Source organism: Lagenorhynchus albirostris, chromosome X, assembly GCF_949774975.1.
Source record: "Lagenorhynchus albirostris chromosome X, mLagAlb1.1, whole genome shotgun sequence".
Taxonomy (NCBI): domain Eukaryota; kingdom Metazoa; phylum Chordata; class Mammalia; order Artiodactyla; family Delphinidae; genus Lagenorhynchus; species Lagenorhynchus albirostris.
In genome coordinates, this window is record NC_083116.1 from 70,364,492 (window position 1) to 70,384,117 (window position 19,626).

Sequence of the window (19,626 nt, forward strand, 5' to 3'; positions counted from 1 at the left end):
TTTACTATTCTTAAAATGGCAATGTTCCCAACATTGATTTACCAATTCAACATAATTCCTATCAAAATCCCAGCTAGTTTTTCCTTTTTTTAAGAAACTGACAAACAGATCCTAATATTCATATGGAAGTGCAAGGGACCCAGAATATCCAAAACAATCTTGAAAAAGAACCAAGTTGGAGGACTCACACTTCCTGATTTTAAATTTTACTATAGAGCTACAATAGTCAAGACAGTGGTACTGGCATACAGAGACCTATATAGATCAATGGAATAGAAATGAAAGTCCAGAAATACACCTATATATCTGTGGCCAATTGATTTTTGACATGAATGTCAATACTACTGAATGGGAAAAGAATGATCTTTTCAACAAATGCTACTAGGACAACTGGATATCCACATGTGAAAGATCATGAAGTTGGGCCCTTTTCTCACACCATATACCAAAATTAACTCAAAATGGATCAAAGACCTAAATGTAAGAGCTAAAACTATAATACCCTTAGAAGAAGAATACTTGTACACATAATTTCATAGCAACATTATTCATAATAGCCAAAAAAGTAGAAACAACCCAAATGTTCATCAGCTGATGACCGGATAAACAAAATCTGGTATATATATATACAATGGAATATTATTCAGCCATAAAATGGAATAAAGTACTGATACATGCTACAACATGGATGAACCTTGAAAACATGCTAAGTGAAAAAAGCCGGATACTAAAGACTACATAGTATATGATTCTACTTATGTTAACTATCCAGAATAGGCAAATCCATAGAGACAGAAAGGAAATTAGTGGTTGCTAGGATGCTGAAGGGTGGGGAAATTAATACTTAATGGGTATTCGGTTTTCTCTGGACTGATGAAAATGTTCTGGAATAGACAGTGGTGATGGTTGCACAACCTTGTAAATGCATACTACTTGTGAATATCTGAATTGTGTACTCTAAAAGGGTGAATTATATCCGCAAGGGAAAAAAATAGACAGAGGGACAAATTTGATCCATGGGCCATAGTTTGTCAAGTCCTGGTCTAGAGCAGTGATTTTTAGAGTCACACAGACTAGATATAGAATCCTAATTTTCAATTTATGAGCTCTGTGACCTAGAACAAGTTACTTAACAGCTTTAACCCTCACTTATCTTTATATAATGGTGATATGTACAGTAACTCTGAGGCACAGATAGTATAGATAACCTGCCCAAAATCACACAGCTAGGAAGTGATAGAGACAAAATTAAAACCCAGGTGATCTGGTCCAGAGTCCATGCAATAAATGTTGAGTGTGAACATGATTATAATCATCATCGAGGGCTTCCCTGGTGGTGCAGTGGTTGGGAATCCACCTGCCAATGCAGGGGACATGGGTTTGAGCCCTGGTCCGGGAGGATCCTACAAGCCACGGAGCTACTAAGCCTGCGAGCCACAACTACTGAGCCCGCGAGCCACAACTACTGAAGCCCGCGTGCTCCTAGAGCTGGTGCTCCACAACAGGAGAAGCCACCATAATGAGAAGCCCGTGCACTGCAACAAAGAGTAGCCCCTGCTCATTGCAGCTAGAGAAAGCCTGTGCACAGCAACGAAGACCCAACACAGCCAAAAATAAAATGAATAAATAAAAATAAATAAATTTATATATATATATATATAGTTATAAAAAAATCATCATTGAGTTTAATACATATCCAAGTATACTGATCCCATTTCTCCCTTTGGTATCTGAGCACATATTAGCACCTCTGCTTCCCTAGCATTTGATTTAGGGTGAGGATGCTTCCCAAGCCTCCAATGTTCTGCTGGGGAGAATGTTCATTCTTTCATCCGTCCATTCATTCGTGTATTCATTAAACATGCATAGTATCTGGCCTACTGTGTTCTAGGCCCTGTGCCATATAAATATAAAAAGAGGTCATGGACATATATACACTACCAAACGTAAAATAGATAGCTAGTGGGAAGCAGCCACATAGCACAGAGAGATCAGCTCGGTGGTTTGTGACCACCTAGAGTGGTGGGATAGGGTGGGTGGGAGGGAAATGCAAGAGGGAGGAGATATGGGGATATATGTATATATATATACATATATATATATGTAGCTTATTCACTTTGTTATAAAGCAGAAACTAACACACCACTGTAAAGCAATTATACTCCAATAAAGATGTTAAAAAAAAAAAGACAGATTCTCTGTCCTCAAGGAGCACAAAGTCTAGACGGGAAGAGAATCATAATCCAGGTGGTAAGGGCTGTAGTAGAGATTCGTTAAAGGGTGCTGTGGAAGTGAAGAAGACCAAGGGCAGAGTGTGGAGGTGGGAGGAAGGAAGGACCTGTGAGAGCTTCCTGGGGAAGTGGTACCTAGAGAGGAATGTGGGGTAATCAGGAGTAGGAGGGGACAATTAAGTCAAGAATGAGGTTAAAGTGTATACACAGGCCGAGAGGCCCAGGAGCCCTTGGCAAAACCCCCAGGCACAGGGTCCAACATGACCAAAAGCCAGGCTGCAGGGGGGGCCTGGAAAAGCTCATAAGGGCCTAAGTGCCATGCAAATTTGGTCTTGAGCAACTACTCAGCATTCCGTCTCCACCTTACCCGACATTATTTTCTTTGCCACACGTATCACCATCTGATGTACATCCTTGCTGTTTATTTACTGTGTCTCTTCCCACTGGGATGTGAGCTCCCTGAGGACTGAGACTTGGTTTTGTTCACGTTTGTTCTCTGCTCCATCTCCTTTGCCTACCACAGGCACATGTTTGTATTGCCTGGCTACCGTAGGCACGCAATAAATATTCTCAAGGGAATGAGTGAAATAAAATGCAGAAACTCATGTCCTGAGGGCTCTAGGTAAGATAGAGAGCATTACGATACAGACTCAACATCTAGGAGCTTACAGACTAGAGGGGGCCTAACAGGTGGTGGACGTGAGCCCCTATTACACTCTGTCTCCTCTCTTCCTACACTTCCTGCCTTCTCTCCCAGAACTTTCAGACTACCCCCTGACCATTCAAATTTCCTCTTCCCTCACACACATTTGTCCACCCCAGCCAGGACTTTGCACTCCCTGACGGTGGCCCATGCCCCAAACTGCCCACCCTCCTGGCTCTGCCCATCCCAAATCCCAGTCCTGAGATCTGTCTGCATCTACTAGGTGTTGTTAGCATGATCAAACTAATTTTCACTAATGTATGCATCACTGTCAGAGCAGTCTAGGGTATATGAATTTTTTAACTTTTTGTTATGGAAACTTTCAAATATATACACAGCAGAGACAAGAGTATGATGAACCCGCATGTACCCATCACCCAGCTTCAACAATTACCGACATTCTGCCCTTCTTATTTCTTCTGTTCCTCATTTTTTTCTTGAAGTATTTGAAAGCAAATCCCAGGGACCATACCATTCCGCAGTTGTTGGACTATAAATATTTCAGTAAGTTTCTCCAACAGATAAGGACCTTTTCTTAAATAACCACAATACCATGATCAAAGCTGACAAATTAATAATTCCTTAATACCATCTAATACCAGTCACTGTTAAGTTTTACCCAGTTGTCTCAAAAATATCTTTCTGCATGGACTTGTTCAAACCAGGATCCAAACATGGTTTACACATTAGGCATATACTATTTAGGCTTAAGGCCACTTGGTAGAATTTCAAGCCTCATGGGAAATCACCTCAAAGCACCTCTGAACATTCCAGATTGTCTAACCCTAGGAACTTCAGTGTGGCCTCTCCCTAGCTGGAGAAAGGAGCTAGCCATCCAACCCTTCATCAGATCTTTTTTCTGTTTCCCAATAAGGGATGGAGGGATTGTTGCCTCAGGGTGGGATGGGGAGGGGAGAACCAGAGAAATGCCTCGCAACTAGATTTCTGCTCTGCCTCCTATCCAGACCCCCCAGTCTCCACCCCCATCCTGGCAGACCTCAGAAATATTTGGTTCAGCCGTGTAAAAGTAATCGTAATTGCAGTCATTCCTGAGAGCTGCTTACCATTATGCCTAATTACAGTACAGCACAATAATCATTATGTTTATCATTAAAGATGTGTCAGATTGACTTTGCCATGAGTTTGATTTGATTTCAATACAAAACTGCTTCAGTATACACAGCCTTCAGAGCTTATTGCTTCTGGTCCCTATCAGGGAGCAGGGGACCAGTTGTTGGCAAGCCAGCAGCTGAGCATCCCTTCCCGTCCTGTCCTGTCCCTCCCATCCCATCCCATCCCATCCTGTCCCGTCCAGTCCCGTCCACTTCCGTGTGCTCTGACTGCTGCAGCTTAGGCCGGAGGTGCCAGCCCGCCTGCCCTTCCTCTCTTCCTCTCCACGGGCTGCACATCTGGGCTCAAGGCAGAATGATTCACTTACAAACAGAAATACCAAAAACAACAGAACTCTGCAGGCTCTGCCAGCATCAACTGCTGATTCCCCCGTCCACAGGGATCTCAGTCAAGCTTCTTATTGACTCAATCCGTGCAACATCTTCATTATTCTGCCCACTGGGGGGAATGGAGAATGTGAGATGAGCCGATGTGTCCAAAGTCATCGAGTTCATCATTAGCAGAACCAGAAGGAGAACCGGAGGCTGTGGCTGCTGAGCCGGAGCTTCTGTGGGAGCCGAGGCTGGGTCAGGCTCTGTCCATTAGGCCTTCCTCTCTGGTAATAGATGCATTTTCAGTTTTCAGATGTACAAGATGATGCTGTCTGTGCTGCTGGGCAACTTCTTGAGAAGCAGGCACCTGAGAGTTGAGTGGGGGGGAGGGCAGCACTTTTCCAGCTCACGTTTACAAGTTGTGGGAACCAAGCTAATAGCCAGGACCATACCTTGCCTCATAGGTACATTGTCAGGCTGCCTCTGCTGGCAGGTTTCTTGCTGCTTGCCAGCACCGAGGCAGTCACTAATCAGGTAAACCAGTGTGGAAGAAGCATGTCTACCATATCAAATCATTGCCAAATGAGCCTTCCTTTTGGGTCCTCTGCAGACCTGATAAATGTGGCCGGCTCACGTATGCTCAAATGCTCATTCATTCAGCTGGCCTTGAGTGAGGCCCATCTTTGTTCCTGCTCTGTGCTAGGTAAAGCTACCATCTGGTCTTTGCTTCTGAGAGCTACACTCCTGGCCGAATGGGGAAGAAGGGTGTGTAAACAAATGTGTCAGAGTGGGCCTTAGGGCTGTGAAAGACCTTGTGACGGCACAGGGAGCAAGGATCTCGCTTTTGGGGAGTCGGCAAAGACTTCAAAGAGGTTACATTGGAGCTGGGTCTTGAAAGATGAGTAAGAAGGGAGGGCCGGGCATTCTCTGCACAAGGAATGGTGAGTGGGAAGGCAGGGAAGTGTGACAGAGCATGAAGAAACCCAGGATCCTTTTGCAGATGTAAGCTATATAACTTTCCATTACGGTATCTCAAGGGCTTAATAATTTAAAGTTAGACTTCCGGGTAAACTATCACTCCAGTTTACTGATTTTCCATGGCCTTTGCTTCCCCACCCCACCACCACCCCCGCCTCTGCTTCTGTGCCAGCCTTTTGGCCTTTCTGCAGTCCTCTGCACTTAGCTCAAAAGCTGTGGTGAAACATGCCATTTCAATTTGTTCATTCTAAATTTTGCACCAATCACATTGGCCCACTGAATGGCTTAGCTATATGTTCTAGATTTCTCGGAGCAGCAAAAGGAGGCTGTTTTTCCCTAGAGTCAATCCCAAGGAAGCAGAGCCTGCCTGCCATGGGGAGGGATGGCACAAAATCTCTGGAGACACCTGGACTCCATGTGCTAGGCCTCTGCTGCCCCATGTCTATTCTCAACCAAATGGCCTGTTTGCTTAGCTGCTGACTGCTGTCTTCATTAAAGGGACATTAAAACACTTGGTTTGAGTGTAGCAAGGTAATGAATAGTTCTTGTGTGGACTCTTAAGTAAACTATTAGGGGACTTGCCCCAGTACACCTTTACCAATCTGCTGATGAGCATTAGCCACTTCAAGAGCATTGAAAGGGCCCACGAGTTAGAGTTTTTGTAATGAAAGTGACCCCCCCGCCACCATTTCTGTAGCCTCTAGAGCTTTTCACAACATTTCTTCCATTGATCCTCATAAACAACCCTTTAAAGTTGGGAGGGTGGAGATCTGTGTCCCTATTTTACCAACTGGGAGATTGAACCTTGTGGGGTTAAATGATCCCAAGTGGTTCCAACGTTATTGGAACCGTCATGATCACGGTGCTGGGAGCTTTCCTACTACCACGAGCTACCTGCTGCTGAGCCATCCTCCCCCCATGGCTGGGGGGAGGCGGGGGGGATGGAATGTGGGCAGAGGCAGCGCTCCCACATTTACAGGACAGCTAGCTGCCATCATGCATGCAGTCTACACACTCCCTGCACCGTTCGCTGCACACTCGCCTTAAGAAGGACCTCCAAATGTTTCCCGTGTTAGTCCCACGCTAGTACAGTAAAGAGCGATAAAGAGCAACCTCAGGAAGCAAATACCCCTCCAAGATGTAAGTCATTTACTCCCTTTTTACCAGCAGGATCAGGTTCAACCTGCATAAATCTATTTTGGCGTATTTTAATTGCTTGTAAACTGTTTCCTGGATATGCCACCGACCATGAATAATTAGAATCATTTCAATCACTGGGTTTTTGAAAGTGAACGGGAGGGCAGACAAGAAGGGGCTGCTCAGAAGGGAGAGTCATTAGTTAAAGCCTGAGTGGGAGCATTGTCTCCTCCATCTCTTGTTTTTTTCATGATGTGACTAGAGCCGCCTGTTTTTTAGCTACTCTGGCTGCCCTTCATATTTTTATGCATCTCTCATGTTAAGTAATGCTAGCTGCTGACAATGACCAGACCCAAGTGGCCAGTGTCAGAGTCATTCATTCACTCATCCAAGATGGATGGAGCACCTACTATATGCCAGGCCCGGACAAAATCTCAAGGTTAAGAAAAAGAATAATGCCCAGTTCCCAACCTTGAGGAGACCATGGCCTGGTGGGGGAGATGGGCACATAGAGAAACAATTACACTATGGTGTGATAAGTACTAGAATAGAGAGGTTGACAGCAAGCTGTGGGAAAGCAGAGGAGGAACTTTCTCCATTGGGGGCGGTTGGGGCCAGTGCAGCCGAGAAGCAACATTTAGCAGGGGTGCAAGGGAAGCAGAAGACTTGACCAGATAAGGAGGAGTAGGAGAGACACTCCAGTGCAGTGTGGCTACAGTGTGGAGGCCAGAGCCTGGCCCGTGGTGTGAGATAAGACTGGAGGAGTCAGTTGCGCCAGACTGTGAAGGCCTTTGTATGTCCTGCCTGAGAGTTTGGACTGGGTCCTACAGTCCGTGGGGAGCCAACCACGGTTTTTAAGCAGGGGGAATGACATGATCAGATCTGAATTTCGGACGGAAAACTCAGGGAGGGAGGGGAGACAGGGAAATCGGTTAGAGGCTGACTCAGAGAGCACAGCTTTGCTTTATCTTCCCTCTGGACTCCAGGAGCTCTTGCCTGCATGTCTATTATGGCACTTACCGCAGAGCGTTAGAGCTGCTTGTTTGCACAGCTGCCTCCCCATCCACTCCTTGGGGGCAGGGGCTGAGTCTCAGTCACCTCTTCGCACCCAGAGCCTGGTACACAGGAGTCCTTGGGAGACATTGGTATCAAGCGAATGAGGGAACAAATGAATCAATAGGATATAAGCAAGTTCAACTCTGATTTGCTCCCAATTAACCACTGTGATGGATATATCAGACAGAAATCCTACTCTGATAGAATATCAAGTCCATCCATGACTTTTCCTCTGCCTCTGCCAAGCCCATCAACCTATCATTGTCCATCACAAAGGAAGGATGTGCTATTCAGAGAAGACAAGAAAGTTGCTTACAGAGCTGTGCTGGTGCTACTTATGACCCTGTACTCTGTTCTTTCTCATAAATTAATTTTTGATGACTTGTTTAGAACGTATCTTCATTGTCTTCATTCTGCTCCTTCTGCCTTTCTTACCTTCTCTCCCTTCCTATTTAAATCTCGTTCGTCCTTCGAGGCCAGTTCAGTTGCTTCCCATCACGCATCACCCAGCCCCACACTCAGAATTCCCACTTGAGTTCCCATAGCTCCAGAGAAATGACTCACCTGTAGTGTTCATCTCATCATAGTTCTTCCTGCACCTCTCTGCCTTCTCTACTAGACTGCAGGCTCCTCAAGGCCAGGGATTGTCTGCTTCATCATTGTCTCCCTAGCATCTCCCCACCCTGCATCCTGCCTCAGAAGATAACCAGTGAGTGTTTTCAAATAATACCCCAAGCATATTGCATGCTGTCTGGCTGTCCCCTTAGAGATAGTGCCAGTCTTGGGAGTACCCTATGCCTCTCTCTATCTTCTTGCACCCAGTGAGATATGTTTTTCTTCATCTGACAAATGGCAAGAAGAAAAATCATTGTTCATCAAACAATGGGAATATCTCCCAGAGATAGAAATCCCCTAATCCCTATCCCCTAATCCCATATCATTTGGGGTATTTTGAAAGCACAAAATCCAGTGCCTCTAAACAAAACATAAGCACACTGATCCATTCAGGGTCATAAATTCAAATCTTTGCTGAGTAGCTTATTGTATGATGGGTCTCACCTATGGTGCTGAGTGAACAAAAAGAGAAGATGAACATTCTCTTTGAAGGAGTTATACTGAATTAGCTCAACTTAGAACACAGTAAGCATCAGGTACCAAGAATTCAAGTTTTCCAGGTAGAAATGTCCGGCAGACAATTATAAATTCAAGTCAGAGGCCAGGGATAAACACTGAACCCAAAAATTTAGGATCTCTGCATGGAAGTGATTTAAACCACAGCAGAGAGTGTAAACTCTTGCAGAGAGAGCGAAAAGAGCTGAGAGGACAATGTGAGGGCACCTACGTTTAAGAGATAGGTAAAGGAAGATGATCCAGGGAAGGAGACTGACAAGGAACAGAGAGAGGAGTGGTGATGAGAGAGAAGACAGTGCCAAAGATGAGGCAGTAGTTGATGACAGGTGCTGCAGAGAGATCAAATAGGGTGAGCGATCACTGAAAAGAAGACATTAGGTTGGGTAATTAGGGGGTCGCTCTTGGTCTCCTAAGGCAGGAATAGCAAATATAGGGCACGTATGACTACATCCCTCCAGCCCCCACCCTGCCTACCATGTATTCCCATGAATTACTTGACAAACTGATTTGGGCACATTTTCCTGCTGAACCTAGACACAGCCTCAGAATCCTTCTCAACATAGTACCCCCAAGCAGCTACTACCAATCAATCAGAGTTGCCAACAAGCTAAAATCTCTTTGCCATTCTTTTAGAAAACAGTTCAGTGGAGGTGTGGGGAAGAATTCAGACAGCAGCATGTTGAAGTGTCTGAGAAATGAAGGGTCAAGGCGCTGAAGAAAAAAGAGATCTTAAGAAGTTTAGCAGTGAAGGAACAGAGAGGGCAGTTGCTTGAAGTAGTGTAAGGATCGGGCCAAGGCAGCACTTACAATCCTCTAGTAGAATCCATTTCTTTTTTTTTTTTTTTAAGGCCGCACCCCGCGGCATGCAGGATCTTAGCTCCCCGACCAGGGATCAAACCTGCGCCCCCTGCAGTGGAAGCGCAGAATCTTAACCGCTGGACCACAGGGAAGTCCCAGAATCCATTTTCTTAAGGTCATCTTAGTACTTGTCCAGCAGCAAGCCAGGTAAAGCAATATCCCTGTACTCTTCCTTCTTCTATCCCCACCCTTGGCTAAAGGAAAAATTGATGTAAAAAAGCTTTGTGTATAGGCTTGTTTCCAAAATATTCATTTGATCAACAGAGACATATGGTATAACCAGAGTTGGCCCTGCACATATTTATGAAGGAGGAATTCTCTCTAATAGTGGAAATTTGAGGATCAGCCGTAATGTGGGGAAGATATTAGTCTTGGCCAGGGCCCTTCCCCCAAACCCCTTGAAACCACACCCTGAAGGAAAGCCTTGGCCTGCAGGGAGTCCCCCTAGTGAAGTGGCAGCCACCCTGCCCTTGTCTCCTCTGCCACCTCCTCTGTGCCTCCCCTTCCTTGCCAATTTACCCCATACACATGTTTGTATCTCCTCTCCTTTCTATCACCTCTGTCCCCCTGCCCCTTTCCTGCCACTTCCAAGTTCTCATTCCCTCCTCCTCTCTTCCATTTCTCTCTCTCTCTTTTTTTTTTTTTTTTTTTTTTTTTGCAATTTGCTTATTTTTTTGGCTGTGCGGCATGTGGGATCTTAGTTCCCTGACCAGGGATCGAACCTACATCCCCTGCATTGGAAGCGTGGAGTCCACTGACCACCAGAGAAGTCCTCTTCCATTTTTCTTAGTCTCATTCATTTGGATCCTTCTCTTCTTGTTCTCTCTACCCTCTTTCTGGCTTCAGAGTTTTGGAATACAGGGTAAGCTCTTCACAAGTTTGCCCTCATTCACTCTGAATGGACATTAGTAAAGAAATTCAGTTTTGCTACTATCCATTATATGTAGAACTCCTGTTTCTTTGTACAGTTGATAAAGCACAATAAGTAATAATAATAATATCTATCATTTAATAATAACATTTACTGAGCACTTACTATGCTCCAGGCACTGTTCTATGTGCTTTACATGAATTAACTTACTGTCACAACAACTCTACAAGTACCTTCTCTTATTATCCCCATTTTACAAAGAAAACCAGGGCACAGAACAGTTAAGTAACTTGCCTAAGGTCACACAGCTAGTAAATGGTGGAGCAAGGATTTAGGGCTCATCCCCTATGACTCCAGAAATCTCATTCTTTAACCACTATGCTTTTTGCTTCCTGTTGTGATGGAAAGCCCACTGGACTGAAAGTCCTAAGCCATGGGTTCAAGTTCACATCTGTTACTTTAGCACTGTGATTTTCTACAAGTCACCTCACTTGTCCAGTGACCCACACGTGTGAGGACAGTTTACTGTACTCTAGCCAGTACCACACAGTTAAGCTTAGATTTATTCCTCTGCCCTTCCTGTAATTATCTTTCTCATTTAGATCTTCATCTCCTCAAGAGCAGTCACCAGAACTTATTCTTTGTTTGTACTCAGCTTCCCCTCAAGAACCTAGAATAATGTTCAGCACCTAATAGAACATGTGCGTGTACACACACACACACACACTACTGTGGGTTAACTAACATAGGAACCTTACTGAATACACAGTACACTAAAGGGCTATATATGTGTGTGTGTTCATGAAGCCTCTAAGTACTTTAGCTAATGAGATAAGACTAGTTAATACTGGGCATATTCTTCATTTAAATATAATCGGTGCTCAAATGAACTAAGAGTTCCCGGGTTTACCTGATTATTTTGCTTAATAAAATTTTTTATACCAATAGTTAAAATACCATTAAAACTTCTGGATAATGAAACTATTTCCATGCCTTATTCATTCATTCACTTATTCATTCAAACAGTTCTTGGCACTGGTGTATGAGCCTCACCATGAAGCACTTCTTAAGTAGGGACGCTGTTCAAGTTGTGAGATGAGCTCCACAGGTGGGATACAGATACAGTCTAGATGGGGCTCTGGGTTTCCATCCTAGTGTCCACTCCACATGTAACATCTTGTCTCCAGTAGCCCACATCTCCCTGACCTCTCAGTCATGCTCTGGACAATCCTAATTCCCCGTTCCCCTGCCTACAAGCAATCACCTTTGATGTGCTGCTTCCTGCCAGTTCAGTCCAACGACTAACGGGGTTATTATTTTTGTTTGTTTGTGTTGTAAAGCCATGGCAATAAAATTTACTCCCAATAATACCACTGCAATTTTGTGTCCTTAAAATGTACCATAAGTGATATATGTAATAACTGAATTTCCTGTAAATAGAAATGTTTTTCTGGGGAAAAGAGGGCTTTTTTGTTTCCATCATGGTTGGGCCCAGGTTCTTTGATGGAGTAATTGGTGACATAAGAAAGGTTGAGAAGCATCTTACAAGACCATGTTATGGTTCAAAGTGCTGATGCTCTGTCACTCTTGTTGTGATGAGTTCTGTTCCCAGGGTGAGTCAAGACAAGAAATGCTCTTCCTGGCCAGGGCCCACATCACAATCACCAGCACGACCTCCCTAGCTGATGACAGAGCAAAGCCTCAGGGGTCTGTAAGAGGGATTGGCATCAACCTTGGGCTTACCCTGATAGGATCAAGTCTAACTTCTAGGAAAGGGTAAACCTTGAGTTAGCAATAAAAATTTTGAGAGCTTTTTGGAGTATTATAAAAAGGGGTCTGGCTTTTTATACTGACTAGGAGGGAGGGATGTTAGTTTAGCCGCAGGAGTCTATTGCCAGTGTGGCAAGTGTATTCCTTTAGGCATCTTTCTCATGCTGAATGTCATCCCTAAGGCTCTAAGAGATTTTACTTTACCATTCTGTTTCTTCTCTGGTTGCTCTTTTTCTGCCTAGTCACTGGCTCTTTTTATCCCCCTACTACATTAGTCCTCAGCCATGACCTCACTTCCACACACCATCATCACATCTCCAGCTGCCTGCTAGACGGAGTGACCCACATATTCTACTGTCATCTCAAACCCATGAAACCCAAGCCCATCCCCTTCCCTGAGCCAGACTAGCTCTTCCTACTACTTTATCCCAGCTCTATCAGTGGCACTGATTCTCCTACTTACCCCGACTCAAAACCTAGGAGTCAACTTTGACCTCCCCTGCTCTCTTTCCTCCACAGCCAACCACTTACCAAAGTCCTCGGAAGTCTACCTTCACAATGTCTCTTTCCCATCCTCTCCATCCCCACAGCAATCACTCTTGTTCAAGCCCTTGCTATCTCCCCCTTGAACTATGGCAGTGGCCTCCACACTGGTCATCCAGCCTTTGTATACTGCTCCCAGGTGTCCTAAGGCACAGCTCCAGTCCTGATATGCCTGTCACATCAAGTCCTGTCTCCTCAACCTGGGGTTCAAGGCTTCCCTTGCTCTCTTTCTAGAACTTTAGCCAACTTCCCAGACTTGTCCTGCCTCCACTAACTACCCTCCAACCCCACCCCATCCCTGCCTATTTGCAATCGCCCATCCTTCAAGACCCTGATTCTCCCTACTGGATGTGCATGTCTTCAGAATTTCATTCCTTCAACAAACATGAATTGAGTACCTATTATTTTCCAAGCCCTATGCTAGGAGCTGTAGGTAATAGAAATATGAATACAACAGTATTCTTCCCTTGTGGCACTCTGGCTAAGGAGCTAGAAAGACAGATATAAACAACTCAAAATCCCTATCAGGCTGCCTCTGACTTCCATCCTGTGGGCTCTTCCCCTCAGCCTATAAATATGCTTTTAAGACCCTCCCATCTTAAAATACCACCCTACTCCAGTCCCACCCCTGTACCAAACTCTTATAAAAAGGAGAGTGTATGTGTGTATTCTTACCGTCATTCTTTTTTTTTTAATTTTTATTTATTTATATATTTTTGGCCACACTACATGGCATGTGAGGTCCTAGTTCCCTCACCAGGGATCGAACCCACACCCCCTGCATTGGAAGGGCGGAGTCTTAACCACTGGACCACCAGGGAAGTCCCCATCATTCTTACCTCTACTTCTTCCCATCAACTCTTCAGCCCCCTCCAGTCAGGCCTTGTCCACACCCTCCACTGACTTTGCTGCAGCAAAGATCTTCCCATGGACAAATCGGAAGACCACCCTCCTTTTACTTCAGCTGTCTGCAACATCTCAAATCATCACCAGAACCGTTTCCTCTCCCTCTGTCCACCTCTGAAGTGTTGGCTGTTCCCCATGATTCTTTCCTCACCTCTCTTCTCTTCTCTTACTCTATAGGAAGCCTCCCATGCTGGCCAAGGCAATTCCTTGGCAATTCTCATCCAATTCCTTTATGTCATTGATAACTCCCAAATCTATAACACATATTCTGTATCTTAGGCCCAACCTCTCACCTGAATTACAGACCACTGTATCATCACGATTCTGACCCTAAACATGCTCCCCGTTGAACCCCCCTCACACATATACACCCCACCACAAACCCTTGTCCTCTGCTTGTATTCCTCACCCTGTCACTGTACCTCCTACACCGTGGGAAATCCTTGACTCTCTCTTCTGCCTTACTTCCCACATCCAACTCATTGTTTAGTCCTATTGATGCTGTCTTTTAAGTTTTTCACTCTCGGTTCCTCCCACAACTGTTCTGGCTCAGGCCCTGTTACCACTCAACATGGCTCTAGCACCAACCTTGTCACTGGTCTCCCTATTTGCATTCCTCCCCTCAGATTCCATTCCATTCTCTACACTGTAGCCATTGAGTCCTCTCAAGTGCCCAGCTGATCTGTTCATCCCCTCATTTCCAAGCTCCCCCAAGTTTCCATTCACTTATGCCACAAATAGTTACTTGCCACCTCCTAGGGACAAGCACTGTTTTGGGAACTGGCACTGACATTGGGGAGCAAAAGAGTGTTCGGCCCTCGTGGACCTTCTAGTCTGGGATCAGACCAAATGCCTTAGTGTGGGGAACACGCAGCGCCTACCGTGAAACTCATGCTGCCTCCCCAGCCTCGTGTCCTGATCCTCCTTATGCCCTACCCTCGAGCAACATCAAATTGTGCTAAATATGCTGTTCCATTCCACAGTCCCTGCTCTTGCCCAGGCTCTCTTGGGAATGCCTCCCTCCCACCCACCAGGCCCCCTTGCAGACCCCGCCCTACACAGTCACTTCCTCTGGGGTAGTTTAGAGGCTCCTATGGGTAGTGCTGATCTCCAGAATGACCTGGGTTCAAATCTCACACCACACGTGCTAGCTGTGTGACCTCTGTCAAGTTATCTGACTATTCTGTGCTTCAAATTCTCATCTTAAAATGGAAGTAATTCTAGAACCTCCACGTGAGTTGGTTGTGAGAATTGTCAGTCCATAAAAAGTGCGCAGACACTTTAAGTGCCTGACACATAAGAAGCCTTTAATCAATATTAACTGTTAACTGTTATTGACATAGAAAACAAACTTATGGTCACCAAAGGGGGAAGAGGGGGATAAATTAGGAGTTTGGAATTAACATATACACACAACTGTATATAAAATAGATAACCAACAAGGACCTACTGTATAGCACAGGGAACTATACTCAATATCTTGTAATAATCTATAAGGGAAAAGAATCTGAAAAAGAATATATATATACATATATACGTATAACTGAATCAGTTTGCTGTACATCAGAAACTAACACGACATTGTAAATCAACTATACTTCAATTTTTAAAAAGAGAAAAAACATTAACTGTTATTACTTGTGACTTTAGTATTATCATACTGTTCTCATCATACTGACCCCTCCTACTACGCATATCTTACAATCTTTGCACCCCAGTGACTAACCTAATCAGGTTAGGTACTTAATAAAGTATCTGTTAAGTACCTACTGACACCTAGTCAGTAGGTACTTAATAAATGTTGAAGGAAGGATAAAAGGATTGGCTGTGCCGGGTTTGTGGTTTGGTTTCCTGTGACCACATAGGATTAGGAAGGAATAACAACAACCTTAAGGCTTCTTCTGAATATCTTCTTGACCAAATATCTAAGTGTATGCTGTTTGCATTGCATGAGCAAGAGCTGGAGGGGAGTGAGCAAGAAAGGCACATTGAGCTGGCCTGAACCGAGCAAGACTGAGCTATTTTCCTTTCTTTATTCATTGACTCTTGGGTCGAGAAGGGACCCGCTCCCCTCAAGTGCTATTCCCTTCCACTCCCATCCTTCAGCCCCACCTCATCCTTTCCATTTGCCCCATTCCTGCTACCATGTTCCCCTCAAACACGCATAAATGGAAACCCAGAAAGCAAAAGGAGCACTGAGGAAAAAGGGGAAGGGGTGGAGAAGGGTTAGCACCTCCCTTCTTCCTTTGCTGAGATCAAAGCCAGGCGTTTGCACTTGCCAGCCCCCTGGGCTCTTTCATACCCTGCTCCACCTGTCTGGGAATGGCATCGCCGCTTGCCTGTTTCCTTTCCTCTTCAACACTGGAGGGCAATTTCAGGGTGGGGCTTTGAGCTATTTCTACTGCTGGCCAAATCCCTCCACCCCAACATCTTTGTCTTATTGATCAGATTTCCTTTCCACCTTGCCAGTAAGTAACAAGTGGCTGAGCACAGGGCAGGAAACTATGAGAGAAGTCAGTTTCTCCACCGGCTCTAGGCGGAGCTCATGGTTTAAACAAGCGGGAAGCCACTGGGACTGCTGGGCTTTGTCTGGCAGGAGGAACAGGCTCTTCTTTCTGCATCGTGGGGGGCCCCCAGTGCTTGGCCCAACATCCCCCAGGGTCTGGGTGAGGCACTGGTTAGGCAATAGCTTCTTGCCTCAGAAGAAGGGAATTCACATGTACTGACATCCTACCCTGTGCTGGGCCCTGTGGTCGGCCCTTTAATGTATATTATCTCTGTGATTCCTAACAACCCAGCCAGGTCAGGATTTATCATTCCTCTGGTAGCAAGGACTGAAAGAGATTACGAAGCTCGCCTGAGGCACACAGCTCTACTGGGTATGAAAATCCAGCTCTGCCTAACTCCGAGGCCAGGGCTCTTGCCGCCTCATCATGCTTCCTCATGCTTCCTCAAGAGCCGAAAAACTGTTCATGCCATAAATTGGCTCTTTGCATTATTCCACAGAATTAACTGAACGGCCAGCTAAATCTTTTGTGAATTAATGTAATTCAACATAATTTTAAAGTAAAGGTTGAAGGAAATTCAACTCTACAGGCTCCACAAAGAGAATGCGACAGAAGTTTCTGCCTTTGCAGAGTTCATGGTCCCGTAGAAAGGAGTTAACGAGTGCAAAACTAAAAGCATAATATAACACAGAAACAGAAACACCACGAGAGAGCCAGAGAGGGGAAGAGGGCACCGCACCACCTTTGCCTTAGATACAGCCTCTGCCTTCCCGGTGCCTGTCACTTCCCTCAGCCCCAAGCAGAGCTTCCCAAGGCTAGGACCAGTCAGCTGCCATGTGGAACTGGATCACAAAACAAGGACTTTCTTAAATCATCTGGGTCCCCTAGCCTAAGAATAGTGCGAATAAGCAGGACCTGGGAATAATATTTGATTAGCAAAGGTGGGAAGATGTTTAGGAGCCCACGCTTACCTGCAGCCAGCCTGCTTCAGCAAAGAATGGGTTATTTATGGGTTAGTTAAAGCCAGGTGCTCATGCAGCCAGGACAGGAGCCTTGATCCCAGTCAAGCTGAGCTCTCACGTGGCAGTCAGTTCTGGCCCCAGCTGACCGTCTTGCAACCATGTGCTCTTGGCCCAAGAGGGGGCTAAAGCCAGAGAACGTGGCTGAGCGTGCGGCAGGCCCTCACAATGAGGACACGTTGTTCCAGACGCTCAGCCCGAAACAGATAGCTCACAACATGCCTTGCTGACAGAGGATCAGCAGTGTTATCTTCGTAGATGGAGACAGAACATTCCCTCCTCCTAGACCTCAGCGAGGCCCCCTGACTCTGATTTTTATAGCACTTTGATGCCACGGGTTTGGGTCCCCCAGAGTGGCTTCTTCGTTGCAGCTGCCTTTCTTCTATTGCTCTCTCTAAACCTGTCTTTCCATACCCGTGAAATGAGTGTACTACTTGACACCTTCTGGAGGAGGAGAGGCCGTCCAAGGAGAGAGGGCCACACCTGTTTGAAGCCTTCTCTTCCAGAGTCAAGCCCACGAGGTTCTCAGGCTTGGACTGAGGGGCCCTCCTTGGCTAAAAATACAAACCTCTCAGGTTTCTTTGATCAGAATGGGAGAGTTAGTTTCTGGATGTGTCCCCCAGGTAACCCCTCTTGTCCATTCCATATATGGATGTGGTAAAGATGATCTCTAATCTACAGAATTCGGGGCTTCAGGCATCAGAGAGTAATAACCCCAGCAGGAAGGAACTAGACCCCTCTTTCCTTTTTAGTTCAGTCCAAAAAAAAAAAAAGCATTATAAGCATTGGCACAGTCTTGGTCATTTTTCTTTTAATTAGATGTGTGGAGTCTTCTGTCATGGATGTGCAAAAGCCATCTCCCCATCAAATTACTCCCATAGATTCCACAAAGATGCTGTTAGAATCCCTAGAGATTGTTCCACAACCTCTCCCATGGTGCCAGATGTACATCCAGACTCTTAATAAGGATAATTTGGTGGCAATGGCAATCACCCTGGATTATTTTCTTAGAGGCTCTTTGAATGACATCAAATTCATGACACACAGCAAGATCCCTTTTGCTCATGCCCTCTGTACCATTTTTTTCCATGGAATTTGAATTTCCCTGGCTTACTTACCACCTAACAATATCACTATTGAAAGCACATAATGTTAAGGACCATATGCTCTCTCTCCAGAGAGTGTGCACAAATACTATTTCTGTTAAAAACTAAACAGAAATAGTAGCTTTGCATATTTCCCATTCAAAGGCTTATCCCAATTGAATGATTCCCTTTGTCATGGGGTGTTTTTCCCCAAGCGGGCCCTAATAGAGGATCTGAATCAGATATTGTGACTTACCAAAGGTCACAAGGAATCATCTAGTGAACTAGAAATAGAATCCAAAGACCTTTATTTTGATTCCCTGAATTTAAAAACAAATAAACTCTACTACGGAGAAAGAAAAACTAGAGAAACCAGGCTCATTTGACATTCCCGGGTCAGGGAATTCAAGACAACCAAAACTAACAGGCAGCTGCCTTGGTCTGTGAGGACTAAGGAGGTGACTAAGGCACAGGTGCTGCCTGCCTTCAAGGAGTTGATAATCCAGTGCAGGGAGATCAGGTCGCTGTTGAAAAATCTCTACACACTGCAGAACGTGCTTGGGAACACCCAGAGGACCCCAGAGGAGGGTTTGTCCATCTTCACAGCCCCCGCAGCAGCAGGCACAGTGACCTGTACGTGACATGCCGGCAAGCGCTGTCGATTTGTTGAACAAGGGCCATAAGAGATGTACCAACAGAACACTCTGGGGGTTGGTGGAGAATGAGGGACAGCTTTGTGAAGGAGGCGACATTTGAGCTGTGCCTAGAAGGATGGGGAGGTTTTTCACAGGCAGCAGGGGTTGGGGGAGGGCCTTTGCAGACCCCAGGAAAGAGCAATGGCAAAGATCCTCGGGGGGAGGCAGGGGGTGGGGGAACGAAGCCCGGTCTCATTTGGGAGAGCCCGGAGCAGACAAGTGTGGCTAGAGAGCAGGGGGATAGAGAGGCTAGAGAGAAAAGTTGAGACATGAGCAGAGAGGACCTTGAACACCAAGCCAAAGAATTTCACAGTGGACTGTCATGGGAGGTTTGAAAATGGGGAACGGTTTCCTGCTGCATCCTCCTGCCCTGCCCACCTGGGCCTCCCTTACCTTGTCAGTAGCGGTGGATTTCTCTTGATTGTTCTGTTTGTATGTGGTTTGGTTTGGAGGTTTTCTGTGGTTTAGTTTGTTTTTTGGCCTTTCACTTTTCCTTACAGTTTTTCACAGCATATGGTCCTGATTATGTGCTGGAAATCACGCCAAGCTGCCGGCCAGACCGCAATGAGCCCCACCGAGTCCAGCAAATCCTCAACTACATCAAAGGTGAGCACCACCCCTCGAGTCCTGCCCTCCTCATTCCACCCAGCTTGTGGTGACCCATCAGTGGGGGCTTCCCCCAATACCATTTGTC

General features: G+C 45.5%; 1 protein-coding gene across 4 annotated transcripts in view; it reads left to right on the forward strand.

Moving 5' to 3' along the window:
• HDAC8 (histone deacetylase 8) overlaps positions 1 to 19,626 on the forward strand; it is a 243,585-nt gene that overhangs the window by 200,204 nt on the left and 23,755 nt on the right. For 3 of the 4 annotated variants that reach the window (XR_009538448.1, XR_009538449.1, XM_060137594.1), the window contains exon 10: positions 19,433 to 19,538. The exons of the other annotated variant lie outside the window; for it this stretch is intronic. Coding sequence is in view for 1 of the 3 variants with exons in the window: in XM_060137594.1 (XP_059993577.1) it covers positions 19,433 to 19,538 (106 nt within the window). In the remaining 2 variants the exon portion in view is untranslated. The remainder of the gene's footprint in view (positions 1 to 19,432; positions 19,539 to 19,626) is intronic. 4 annotated transcript variants of the gene reach the window in all.